The sequence below is a fragment of the Mus caroli genome, unplaced genomic scaffold (assembly GCF_978045245.1).
Source record: "Mus caroli unplaced genomic scaffold, Mus_caroli_1 scaffold_3, whole genome shotgun sequence".
NCBI lineage: Eukaryota > Metazoa > Chordata > Mammalia > Rodentia > Muridae > Mus > Mus caroli.
This window is the reverse complement of record NW_028227258.1, coordinates 68,031,576-68,044,060: the sequence shown is the minus strand read 5'-3', so window position 1 is coordinate 68,044,060 and position 12,485 is coordinate 68,031,576. Positions and strand designations below refer to the sequence as shown.

Here is a 12,485-nt window from a genome sequence, read left to right as displayed (position 1 = left end):
TATCAAAATAATTGTGACTTCATAGAATGCATTGTGTAGAATAACTTCTGTTTCTATTTTATGGAATAGTTTGCTAAGAACTGGGATTAAATCTTCTTTGAAGGTCTGATAGAACTCTGCACTAAACCCATCTGATCCTGGGCTTTTTTTGGTTGGGAGACGATTAATGACTGCTTCTATTTCTTTAGGGGATATGGAACTGTTTAGATCGTTCACCTGATCTTGATTTAACTTTGGTACCTGGTATCTGTCTAGAAACTTGTCCATTTCATCCAGGTTCTCCAGTTTTGTTGAGTATAGCCTTTTGTAGAAGGATCTGATGGTGTTTTGGATTTCTTCAGGATCTGTTGTTATGTCTCCCTTTTAATTTCTGATTTTGTTAATTAGAATAATTTCCCTATGCCCTCTAGTGTGTCTGGCTAAGGGTTTATCTATCTTGTTGATTTTCTCAAAGAACCAGCTCCTCGATTAGTTGATTGTTTGAATAGTTCTTCTTGTTTCCACTTGGTTGATTTCAACCCTGAGTTTGATTATTTCCTGCTGTCTACTCCTGTTGGGTGAATTTGCTTCCTTTCGTTCTAGAGCTTCTAGGTGTGTTGTTAAGATGCTAATGTGTGCTCTCTCTAGTTTCTTTTTGGAGTAACTCAGAGCTATGAGTTTTCCTCTTAGAAATGCTTTCATTGCGTCCCGTACGTTTGGGTATGTTGTGGATTCATTTTCATTGAACTCTAAAAAGTCCTTAATTTCTTTCTTTATTCCTTCCTTGACCAAGGTATCATTGAGAAGAGTGTTGTTTAGTTTCCACGTGTGTGTTGGCTTTCTATTATTTATTTTGTTATTGAAGATCAGCCTCAGTCCATGGTGGTCTGATAGGATGCATGGGACAATTTCAATATTTTTGTGTATGTTGAGGATTGTTTTGTGACCAATTATTGGTCAATTTTGGAGAAGGTACCATGTTGTGCTGAGAAGAAGGTATATCCTTTTGTTTTAGGATAAAATGTTCTGTAGATATCTGTCAGATCCATTTATTTCATAACTTCTGTTAGTTTCACTGTGTCCCTGTTTAGTTTCTGCTTCCATGATCTGTCCATTGGTGAAAGTGGTGTGTTGAAGTCTCCCAGTATTATTGTGTGAGGTGCAATGAGTGCTTTGAGCTTTATTTAAGTATCTTTAATGAATGTGGCTGCCCTTGAATTTGGAGCATAGATATTCAGAATTGATAGCTCCTCTTGGAGGATTTTACCTTTGATAAGTATGAAGTGCCCTTCCTTGTCTTTTTTGATGACTTTGGGTTGGAAGTCGATTTTATTAGATATTAGGATGGCTACTCCAGCTTGTTTCTTCATACCATTTGTTTGGAAAATTGTATTCCAGCCTTTCATTCTGAGGTAGTGTCTATCTTTTTCTCTAAGATGAGTTTCCTGTAAGCAGCAAAATGGTGGGTCCTGTTTGTGTAGCCAGTCTGTTAGTCTATGTCTTTTTATTGGGGAGTTGAGTCCATTGATATTAAGAGATATTAGGGAGAAGTAATTGTTGCTTTCTTTTATTTTTGTTGTTAGAGTTGGTGTTCTGTTCTTGTGACTGTCTTCTTTTATATTTGTTGAGGGATTACCTTCTTGCTTTTTCTAGGACATGGTTTCCATCCTTGTATTGGTTTTTTTCTGTTATTATCCTTTGAAGGGCTGGATTCGTGGAAAGATTATGTGTGAATTTGGTTTTGTTGTGGAATACTTTGGTTTCTCCATCTATGGTCATTGAGAGTTTCGCTGGGTATAGTAGCCTCGGCTGTAATTTGTGTTCTCTTAGTTTCTGTATAACATCTGTCCAGTCCCTTCTGGCTTTCATAGTCTCTGGTGAAAAATCTGGTGTAATTTTGATAGGCTTGCTTTTATATGTTACTTGACCTTTTTCCCTCACTGCTTTTACTATTCTATCGTTATTTAGTGCATTTGTTGTTCTGATTATTATGTGTCGGGAGGAATTTCTTTTCTGGTCCAGTCTATTTGGAGTTCTGTAGGCTTCTTGTATGTTCATGGGCATCTCTTTCTTTAGGTTTGGGAAGTTTTCTTCTATAATTTGGTTGAAGATATTTGCCTGTTTTTTGAGTTGATAATCTTCATTCTCATCTACTCCTATTATCCCTAAGTTTGGTCTTCTCATTGTGTCCTGGATTTTCTGGATGTTTTGAGTTAGGATCTTTCTGGATTTTTTATTTTCTTTGATTGTTGTGCCGATGTTCTCTATGGAGTCTTCTGCACCTGAGATTCTCTCTTCCATCTCTTGTATTCTTTTGCTGATGCTCACATCTATGGTTCCAGATTTCTTTCCTAGGGTTTCTATCTCCAGCGTTGCCTCAATTTGGGTTTTCTTTATTGCATCTACTTCCCTTTTTAGGTCTTGTATGGTTTTATTCAATTATATCACCTGTTTGGTCTGGTTTACCTGCAATTCTTTAATGGATTTTTGTGCTTCCTCTTTAATGTCTTCTACCTGTTTAGCAGTGTTCTCCTGCAATTCTTTAAGGGATTTTTGTGCTTCTTCTTTAATGTCTTCTACCTGTTTAGCAGTGTTCTCCTGCAATTCTTTAAGGATTTTTGTGCTTCCTCTTTAATGTCTTCTACCTGTTTAGCAGTGTTCTCCTGTATTTCTTTAAGTGTGTTATTAAAGTCCTTCTTGATGTCCTCTACCATCATCATGAGATATGCTTTTAGATCCGGGTCTACCTTTTCTGGTGTTTTGGGGTGCCCTGGACTGGGTGAACTGGGAGTGCTAGGTTCTGATGATGGTGAGTGGTCTTGATTTCTGTTAGTAAGATTATTACATTTACCTTTCGCCATCTGGTAATCTCTGGAGTTAGTTGTTATAGTTGTCTCTGTTTAGAGATTGGAGCAGAGGCTGTGTTCCACTCACCAGAAGTCTTAAGATCCCTTGGGGGGTGTCCTGGGTAGCTGGTGGGTGTCAGCCATCTCTGCGCCCTAGCTACTCTGGTGCTGGTGGGACCGAAAGGGGCTTGTGCCCCTACTGAGGCCGGTTTTCTGTTTCCCTAACTAATGCAGTCTCAGGTCACAAGTGATTGGATTGGAGCAGAGTCTGTGATCCACTCCCCAGAAGTCTTAAGATCCCTTGGCGGGTGTCCTGGGTTGCTGGTGGGTGTTAGCCGACACTGAGCCCTAGCTACCCCGGTGCTGGTCGAACTGGAGGGCTCTGGTAGAATTTTTAGGGTAATTTATATATACTATCATATCATCTGCAAAAAGTGATATTTTGACTTCTTCCTTTCCAATTTGTATCCCCTTGATCTCCTTTTGTTCAGTTTCCACACCAGTCAGAATGGCTAAGATCAATAATTCAGGTGACAGCAGATGCTGGCAAGGATGTGGAGAAAGAGGAACACTCCTCCATTGCTGATGGGATTGCAAGCTTGTACAACCACTCTGGAAATCAATTTGGTGGTTCCTCAGAAAATTGGGCATAATACTACTGGAAGATCCAGCAATACCACTCCTGGGTATATACCCAGGAGATGCTCCAAAATGTAATAAGGACATATTCTCCACTATGTTCATAGCAGCCTTATGTATAATAGAAAGAAACATGAAACAACCCAGATGTCCCTCAACAGAGGAATGGATACAGAAAATGTGGTACATATACACAATTGAGTACTACTGACCTATTAAAAAAATGAAGTTATGAAATTCTTAGGCAAATGGATGGATCTGGAGAATAACATCCTGAGTGAGGTAACCCAATCACAAAAGAGCACATATAATATGCACTCAGTGATAAGTTGATATTAGTCCAGAAACTTAGAATACCCAAGATACAATATGCAAAACTCATGAAACTCAAGAAGAAGGAAGACCAAAGTGTGGATAATGTGTTTCTTCTTAGAAGGGGGAACCATGTAACACCCATGGAAAGAGTTACAGAGACAAAGTTCGGAGCAGACACCAGAGGAAGGTCCATCCAGAGATTGCCCCACCCAGAGATTCATCTCACAAACAACCACCAAACTCAGACACTATTGCATATACCAACAAGATTTGCTGACAAGACCCTGATATAGATGCCTCCTGTGAGGGTATGCAGGTGCCTGGCAAATATGGAAGTGGATGTTCACAGTCATATAATGGATGGAACACAGGGTCCCCAATGAAGGAGCTAGAGAAAGTACCCAAGAAGCTGAAGGGGTCTACAACCCTATAGGAGGAACCACAATATGAACTAACCAGTACCCCTAGAGCTCCTGTCTTTAACTGCATCTGTAGCAGAGGATGGCCTAGTCAGCAATCAAGGGGAGGAGAGGCCCTTCATCTTGCGAAGATTCTATACCCCAGTATAGGGGAATGCCAAGGCCAGGTAGTGGGAGTGGATGGGTTTGGGAGCAGGAGAAGGGAGAGAGTATAGGGAATTTTCAGAGAGGAAACTATGAAAAGGGCTAGTGTTTGAAATGTAAATGAAGAGAACATGTAATAAAAAAAAAGCTCTATACATTAAAAAAAAAAAAAGTGTGACCTTGTGAGTCTCTGGACTTTCTGTGTCTGTTATTTCATCTCACATTTAATTTCTCTGTAGGTGGATTTGTATATTCTGTTTAGTTTTGTTAGTTTGGAATAGGAGTTATTGTTTTTTTGGATTTTCTGAAAGAACCAAGCGTTATTTCATTAATTCCTTGTATGGAAATGTTAAATTCCTCATTTCCTAAATTCCCTGAGTATTTGTTTTCTTTATGGATTCTATTTCCATTTTCACACATTAAACAATTTGACTCATTTCCTTCCACTCTTTACTTTGCTTTTGTCGATTTCTTTAATGGATCTCTTTCTTTCCTTACACTGTTTATATATGCCTTCATGGATTGGTTTAAGGGATTTCTTCATTCTCTCCTTGATAACCTTTATCACCTTCATACAGATTGTTTTAAGGTTTTTGCATGTGCTTCAGGCATGTTGGAATGTTCAGGGACAGCTGTGCTAGGATAGCTGGGCTGCAGTGTAGACATAATGGCCTGGCTGTTACTGACAGTGTTGTTTATGCTAGAATCTAAGATTCTGGGGTTGCAATGGTTAAAGATTTAGATCCTAATTTCTACATTTGTCTGTGTTGGGTAGAAGTTCTCATCCTTGTCTTGTGTTCCCTCTCTAGATTTTTGAAGAGTGTGATTGATATATGTTGTCGATGTTTAGGATTCATGGCTGTGAAGGGACATCATGATCAAAGCAACTCATATAAAGGCAAACATTTATTTGGTGCTGGCTCGCCATTTTGGAGTTTCAGTCTATTATCATCATGGTGGGAAGCATGTCATGATGCAGGCTGGCTTGCTGCTAGAAGTGCTAACATCTCTACATCTTGATCAAAAGGTGACTCTAATCTAGACCCAAGCTGCCCACTGTTGGTGCTTGCTGGAACTGGAAAATGCTTCTTTGGTTCTATTACATGTTCACTGCCTAGGCCTGGATGTCTTAGAACTAGTTCTGTAAGCTGACATTGAACTCAGATCTGCATGGCTCTGTTTCCTGAATGCTGGGATTAAAGGCCTGTACTACTAGGTCTGGACATAATCCTCTGTTTACATTTTTACAATATCTTCATAAATTCTGGATTGTAGTTCAATCCAGATACAGTCAAGTTAACCATTGAGAATAGCCATCACCACCGTCAGGCAGGAACTTTCCTTTGTTCCTAATACTTTTGGCCACTGGTGGTTCAATGTTTCCAAGTAGAGGGAGCTGGCACTTAGGAATGGGGATAGTTTAAAAGTCTGAAATTGTTCACAGGAGGGAGGAGATTGCACCACAACCTGCTTATTTTGTCTCCTTGAAATTTGGGGAGACAGTGAAAAGTGGTCACCCCAGGATTGCGATAGAGTTGGGGATTAGACTGGAAGGTGTGTTTCTACAAGAAGTGAAGGAGAGGGAAACATCTACAGGCAGTTTCCTTGCTTCCCTGTCAGGATTGGCCAGTGAGTTTTCAGTGAGTGAATACTGGAGTTAGCAGCTAGCATACAGCAAGAAGTTAGGGGAGGGAGGGGGAGCTTAAGGAGGAATTGTTGAGCTTGATCTACATAAAGAGATCCTGGACAGCCAGAGAAAAGCTGTCACTAATCCCAACATCACCCCAACAAAACCAAACAATACATCCCCCACCCCCAAAAAAGAAACAAAAAAAGAAACAAACAATCAAACAAAAAAACCTTTCCATTCTCCAGGTTAGAATTCTGGAAGGACTTCTGAGAAACATTGTTGATTCAGTGAAAAGGACAGGAATTTGGGATGGAATTCATAAAACACTGGGAATTTAGCTGAGGGGAGAAAGTCCTTCATGTGTCATCAAATCTGGTGACTTGTGCAATTTGGTCATCTGTAGTGCAGGGGTGAGTGACTCAGTTGCCCACATCTATGATGGGTGCTTGTGTTTCCTTTGTCTAGAACTATGCTCCTTACATGTTAGTATTTTCAGTGAGAACCGTAGTAAATACATTAAGTATTTGGTACTTTCTTACTCATAAGTTGCTGCTGTGTGTTTTCGAAATATCCAACTCTTCAAAGTTTCCCTTTCCATTAACCAAAATGGCCCTGAAGGTTGTCTGGAGCTTTGAAGACAAAGATGGCAGCGGAGGGGGTGGGTGGGTAGGGGAGGGCGAGATCATGTTAAAATTAAGCTTGCCCTCATCTCTGCTTGTGACTTCCTCAGTGTCAAGAATATGATATCCCCAGACTACTGCATAGGAGAAGGCAGAGGAGGGCCCTTGAAAAGGGTCCACATTTCGGTGGCAGTGCACCTGGTAGGTTTCAGTCAGAGTTACTATGGCGGCCAATGCTGGCAAGGTTGGAAAATTTCTCGCCTCTTGCCTCACTGGCTGCACTGTGGAGGAGGCTGCGGTGGATCACAGCCCTGGCCTCCAAGCGTCTCCTTCCTCCTCTGAGTCAGCCTCCCTTCCCCTTCCCCACACCTTAGTCCTCCAGGAGCTGGCAGTCCATGAGATGAAACCATTGGGAGGATGCTCCTAAGGGGAGGTGGCCCAAGTCCTGAGCAGCAGAGCCCAGAAATGCAAGGAACCAAATTTGGGCAGGCCTGGGCAGCCAAGCCTCATTTGTGTAGGCCCTTCCTCTCTCCACACTGTTCTGCAGAGCCAGGTCCCCCGCACTGGTCTCAGGGATACCTGCCAGGTACCCAGGACTTAAGACTCAGAGGCCGCCCATGCCTGGGCAGCACTCCCATGCCCACTGCCCTGATCACACACAGCCTGGGCTCACACTAGGCCTGGGACCCCTACCATTCCCTGGCGGCCTTGGCCCAACTGGGCAATGGAGCCAGGCCTACTGACCCTCTAACCCTCATCCTCTGTCCCTGCACCACTTCTCACCCCCAAGACCCCGGAGGCCCCGCCATGGCTGCCCTGAGGTCCTCTGCTTTTCTTCCTTGGGCCCTGAAGTACCTTCCTGGTTGATCAGAGTCAACCTTCTTCATACTTCAGTGCTGCACCTTTTCTGCTATGGAAGGGGAGATGCAAAGAAGCTGAGGGTTGTCAAACAAAACACAAGACTGATGTGTGACTTAACTACTGGGAAGCCTCCAGTCCCCAAACTCTCTTCCAGGAGTGTTTTTTTGGCTGAAGGACATTTTTTTGGTCAAGGAGCCAATGATTTTAAAGGAGGTATGGGGCTTGCACTGGCTTTTTCTTGCCCAACTGAAGAGTTGATGTGCAGTTTGTTTTAATTAAAAATGTTGGGGGGGGGTGTTAGAGGCATGGGCTTTTGAAAAGCATTCTGAAGCTGGAGGAGCTCCTCATTATCCTGGTCCAAACCCCCACACCCAGCCTGTTCTCAATGCAGTCAGCCTTGGGCTTCTGCACAGGCTGCCAGAACTCGAATCTGTTTCAGGAGCATCCTGTCTACATGGACCAGCCCATCAAGATCAGCCGCTCAGTGGCACACTGTGCACCAGCACAGAATAATGCCACCTTTGATTGCAGAGTGCTGTCAAGGAACCATGCTCTCCTCTGGTTTCATCACAAGATGAGCAAGACAGGGTCCAGCTGTCCTGGAACTCATTCTCTACATCAGTCTGGCCTCAAACTCAGAGATTTACCTTCCTCTGCCTCCCGAGTGCTGGAATTAAAGGTCACCATGCTTGGCCTTGCTTTTAATTTTTAATCCAATTTAGCTTGTTTATAGTGACACTGTACTTTGCTAGTTACTTAGTTTTATTTTTTTCTTTAATATAAGTAACTAGCAAAAATAAAACTATCTTTTTAGTTTGTCAAGAATTCATACGTATGGAGAGTATTTTAAAGAATTCTTCTTTGGGCCTAAACCTCAGGTTTTGGTTGAAATACTGAATTGATTTCAACTCAAACGATGTTACATAAGGCGAAGAGGACAATCTCCTGTTTTGTCTCCTGATTTTTCCCCCTTTCCAAGACTCGATTAACTCTATTTTTTTAAGAGAAGAATTTGTCTTCAAGAGTGCTGTTTTGAAATTAAATATACTTGAACCTCTAGAGGAAGAAAGTAACAACAGTGTAGCTACTGAAATAAGGAATTACTAGATAAATTCTATCTTTTCTTTTAAATTGAATTGTTTGTGGGACTCACAAGAGGTGTAGGCACACAGAAAGGATGGCTACAGTTTGTTCTTAAACTATGGGTCCCCATCCCTTAGGCAGTCTGATGAGCCATTCATAGGGGGTACATATCACATATCCTGTATATCAGCTATTTACAATATAACTCATAACAGTAGCATCACTACATTTATGAAGTAGCCACAAAATGTTTCTGGTTGACAACAACATGTAGAACTGTATTAAGGGTCAGAGCATTGGGAAGATTGAGATTTAGTGGCCTAGGGAGTGTGAAACTGTAATGAACCAATCCCTTCTAATGTTTTCAAAACACATAAAAGATTTTTACATGTGAGAAACACAAATGCATCTCTCTCAGAAGGATTAGACTCCCTCCACTTTGGCCTACTCTTTCCAGTCGCCTTAAGAGCATGATGGTAGATTTCTCATTTGTCAACACTAAATGCCAAGAAAAAGTTAGAGGGCTTCCAATACTGGTAGGACAGTGAGAGGTCTGCATAAACATCCAGAGCTGAGGAGGACTTATTGAACTACATGTGACTTCTCTGAACATAAACATCTCTAGAATCCACCAACTGTTTTCAAAAGTTTTATTCATATTATATTCTATTTGGCTAAGATTTTGTCTACAGAGCTCTTTGTATCAATGGAGACATGAGCAGGGCCTCAGATCCTCTGGATCACAAGTTAGAGGTGGCTGAAAAACTCTCCTGCATGCTGACAACTTAACCAGAGTTCTCTGAGTGAGCTTTAACGGTTTCTACAGCTGAGTTCCCATAAACTGAATCATTAATAAAAGTCTTCATTGTCTTTTCCTTCTCCAAAGAGTTAACATTCGTGTTTGATTTGTCCTTTGTTCTGGGCCCCAGTTATCTGTTCTACATAGTCCAATGCAGACAGGTTTCTCTGAAGAAACTCGGGTTTGTCTATTCTTAGGGCCAGCACCTAAATTAAATCCCAGTTTTCAAGGCATCAGACAAAAATCATACTAGAACATTAACAGAGTAGATGTCAAGTAGACTGCCCAGACTCCATTCCTCACCCACCATTTTAACATATTACAGCTGTCTTAAATCCTGAGCCACCATGCTGCCTTTTCCTAGATTTACTATAAATGCTCCACCAATACTGTACTCTAACCTGAAATCAGTGGTAACAACACTGGTTATACCTGTTGGAAGACAGATGTTGGTCATAGCTGTCCATCCCCTAAACTCATTTTAGGTGTTTGAGTGAGGGCTCCAAGAAACACTGTGCAGGAGCCAGGTTATGGAATGCTTCAGCCACCAAGTGGGGATGGGACTCCATCATTGACTTACACTCTGAGGTCTCAGAGACCAGAGAAGCATAAAAGGCAATGAAATACAGGGCCTCAGTCTTCAGCTTCTGTATTTTGTGGAGGTCAGCCAGGATGAGAGTGTGTGCAGCATTTTCCACAGAGAGGTCCCTTAAGAGGGCCTCTTCACATATGACCTTCAAGCCCTCCAGACCATACCTGTCAGCAGCTGCCAGTAGATCACAGGCCATGGAGTGACTGTGGAGGTTTGGCACCTTCCCAGTGTAAATGAAGCCCATCATCTCCTTGAAGACTTTGGGATCCAGGTCATTGATGTCAACATGGTTTGTTAGTCTCTCCTCCATTTCATGTTCAAACATGTCTCTGAAAACTGGAGAGCGAGCTGCTAGGATGGCCTTGTGAGCCCTGAATTCTTGGCCAGCTACAAACAGGCAGCAGTCTGTGAAGAGGGAATTCTCCCACAGCTCACCTAGGTCATCTGCCATCATGCGTCTTGGATCCGAGATTGCAGGTGTTATGTTCTCTCCGGGTGTGTTAAACAAGGCTCCCACTATGCTCACCTTGCAGCAGAGGGTAAGCTGGTCTTCAGGGAGGAGACTATGTGGATTGGAGAAGAGGAAATCTCGTAGGATAAACTTTTTGAATCCCCTGTATTGGTTTTTCTGAAAGCTAAAGATATTAATGCTGGACCTACTTTGATAATTCTTTCCTTGGGAATTTATGATCCAGAATTCATACTTTGCCCAAACTGGGCTCTTTTGACAGTGGAGTAACCCCAGGTAAACTGACAGGTAATCCTTGCTTTCTTCATCAATTCCGTTTGGGTGTACCCTCAAACCCCATTCCACTTTGTCACTGGCCTCCAACGAGAATTTTGGGCTTGTAATTTTTTCCCTAATTCCATCCATGCAAAATGAAAAGTTGCTAATGGACCACTTGTGGCAGACGCTGTCAACTCTGATCTGTGTGTATCCCCACCCCGTGGCTTCCATGTCCCTTGACATTTCTGCTGGAGGTAGTTTCGAGGATTAAGTTGATCTGTAAAGAAGAACTAGATGTTATTTTCCCTTCATCATATCAGATATAATTATAGATATATTTTAGATTTTAGTTTCAATTTCCCATAAATTGCCCCATGTATTATGTTGGAAACATGTATTTTTTTCTCTAGGTTTCAATATTTGTTTTATACAAGATAATATAGTCTATGGTGAGTTTTAAATCTCCCTCTCCCTCTCATGTACTCTGTCTCCCCCCTCTGTGTTTGTGTCTCACTTTGTCTCTGCCTTTCTGTGACTTTGTGTGTTTACTGAATCTTAGGACTGTGGTAACTAGTTTTGGCTATTCGATCCACTTTTCTAAGAGTTTGAAATATTTTAAACATTCTCATTTAAATTGTGCTGTATTTCTCTTGCCATCTGGTTATCTGTGGTGTTAGTTGGTCTTGCTGGTTCTGATTGTGATTTGTCCTTCCTGCAAATCATCGAAACAGTCCCATAACCCCTAAAGAAATAGAAGCAGTCATTAAAATTCTCCCAACCCCAAAATCCCAGGACCGGATTGGTTTAGTGAAGAATTCAATCAGACATTCAAAGAAGACCTAATACCAATACTCTTCAAACTAATCCACAAAATAGAAACAGAAGGAACACTACCCAATTCTGTCCATGAAGCCACAGTTATGCTGATACAGAAACCACACAAAGATACATCAAAGAAAGAGAACTTCAAGCCAGGCATGGTGGCACACACTTTAATCCCAGCACTTGGGAGGCAGAGACAGGGTTTCTGAGTTAGAGGCCAGCCTGGTCTACAGAGTGAGTTCCAGGACAGCCAGAGCTACTAGAGAAACCCTGTCTTGAAAAACAAACAAACAAACAAACAAACAAAAAAAGAAAAAAAAGAGCTTCAGAACAATTTCCATCATGAACATTGATGCAAAAATACTCAATAAAATTCTCACACATCGAATCTAAAGACACATCAAAATTATCATCCACCTCAATCAAGTAGGCTTCATCCCAGGGATGCAGGGATGGTTCAATATATGGAAATCCATCAACATAATTCTCTACATAAACAAACTCAAAGAATAAAAACCACATGATCATCTCATTAGATGCTGAGAATGCATTTGACAAAATTCAGTACCCCTTCATGGTGAAAGTCTTGGAAAGATCAGGAATTCAAGGCCCATACTTTAACATAGTAAAAGCAATATATAGTAAACCAGTAGCCTACATCAAACTAAATGGAGAAAAACTTGAAGAAACCTCACAAAAATCAGGGACGCTCACCCTACATATTCAATATATTACTTCAAATCCTAACTAGAGCAATTACACAACAAAGAGATACAAATTGAGAAGGAAGAAGTAGAAAAATATCACTATTTACAGCTGATATGATAGTATCCTTAAGCCATCCCAAACATCCCACCAGAGAACTCCTAAACCTAATAAACAACTTCAGAGGAGTGGATATGAAATTAACTCAAACAAATCAGTAGCCTTCCTCTACTCAAAGGACAAACAATTTCAGTGAGCCCAAGTAGCAAGGTGGAATGTGGTCCCCAATGAAGGATTTGGAGAA

At 41.5% G+C, this 12,485-nt stretch overlaps 1 protein-coding gene across 1 annotated transcript; it reads right to left on the bottom strand.

Annotated features, from left to right (window-relative positions):
* Positions 1–9,811: 9,811 nt before the first annotated feature.
* On the bottom strand, positions 9,812–10,897 carry LOC147005564 (TD and POZ domain-containing protein 5-like). The gene has a single exon (XM_085835300.1). The coding sequence runs from the start codon at positions 10,895–10,897 to the stop codon at positions 9,812–9,814; it is 1,086 nt and encodes a 361-aa protein (XP_085691426.1).
* Positions 10,898–12,485: the final 1,588 nt, after the last annotated feature.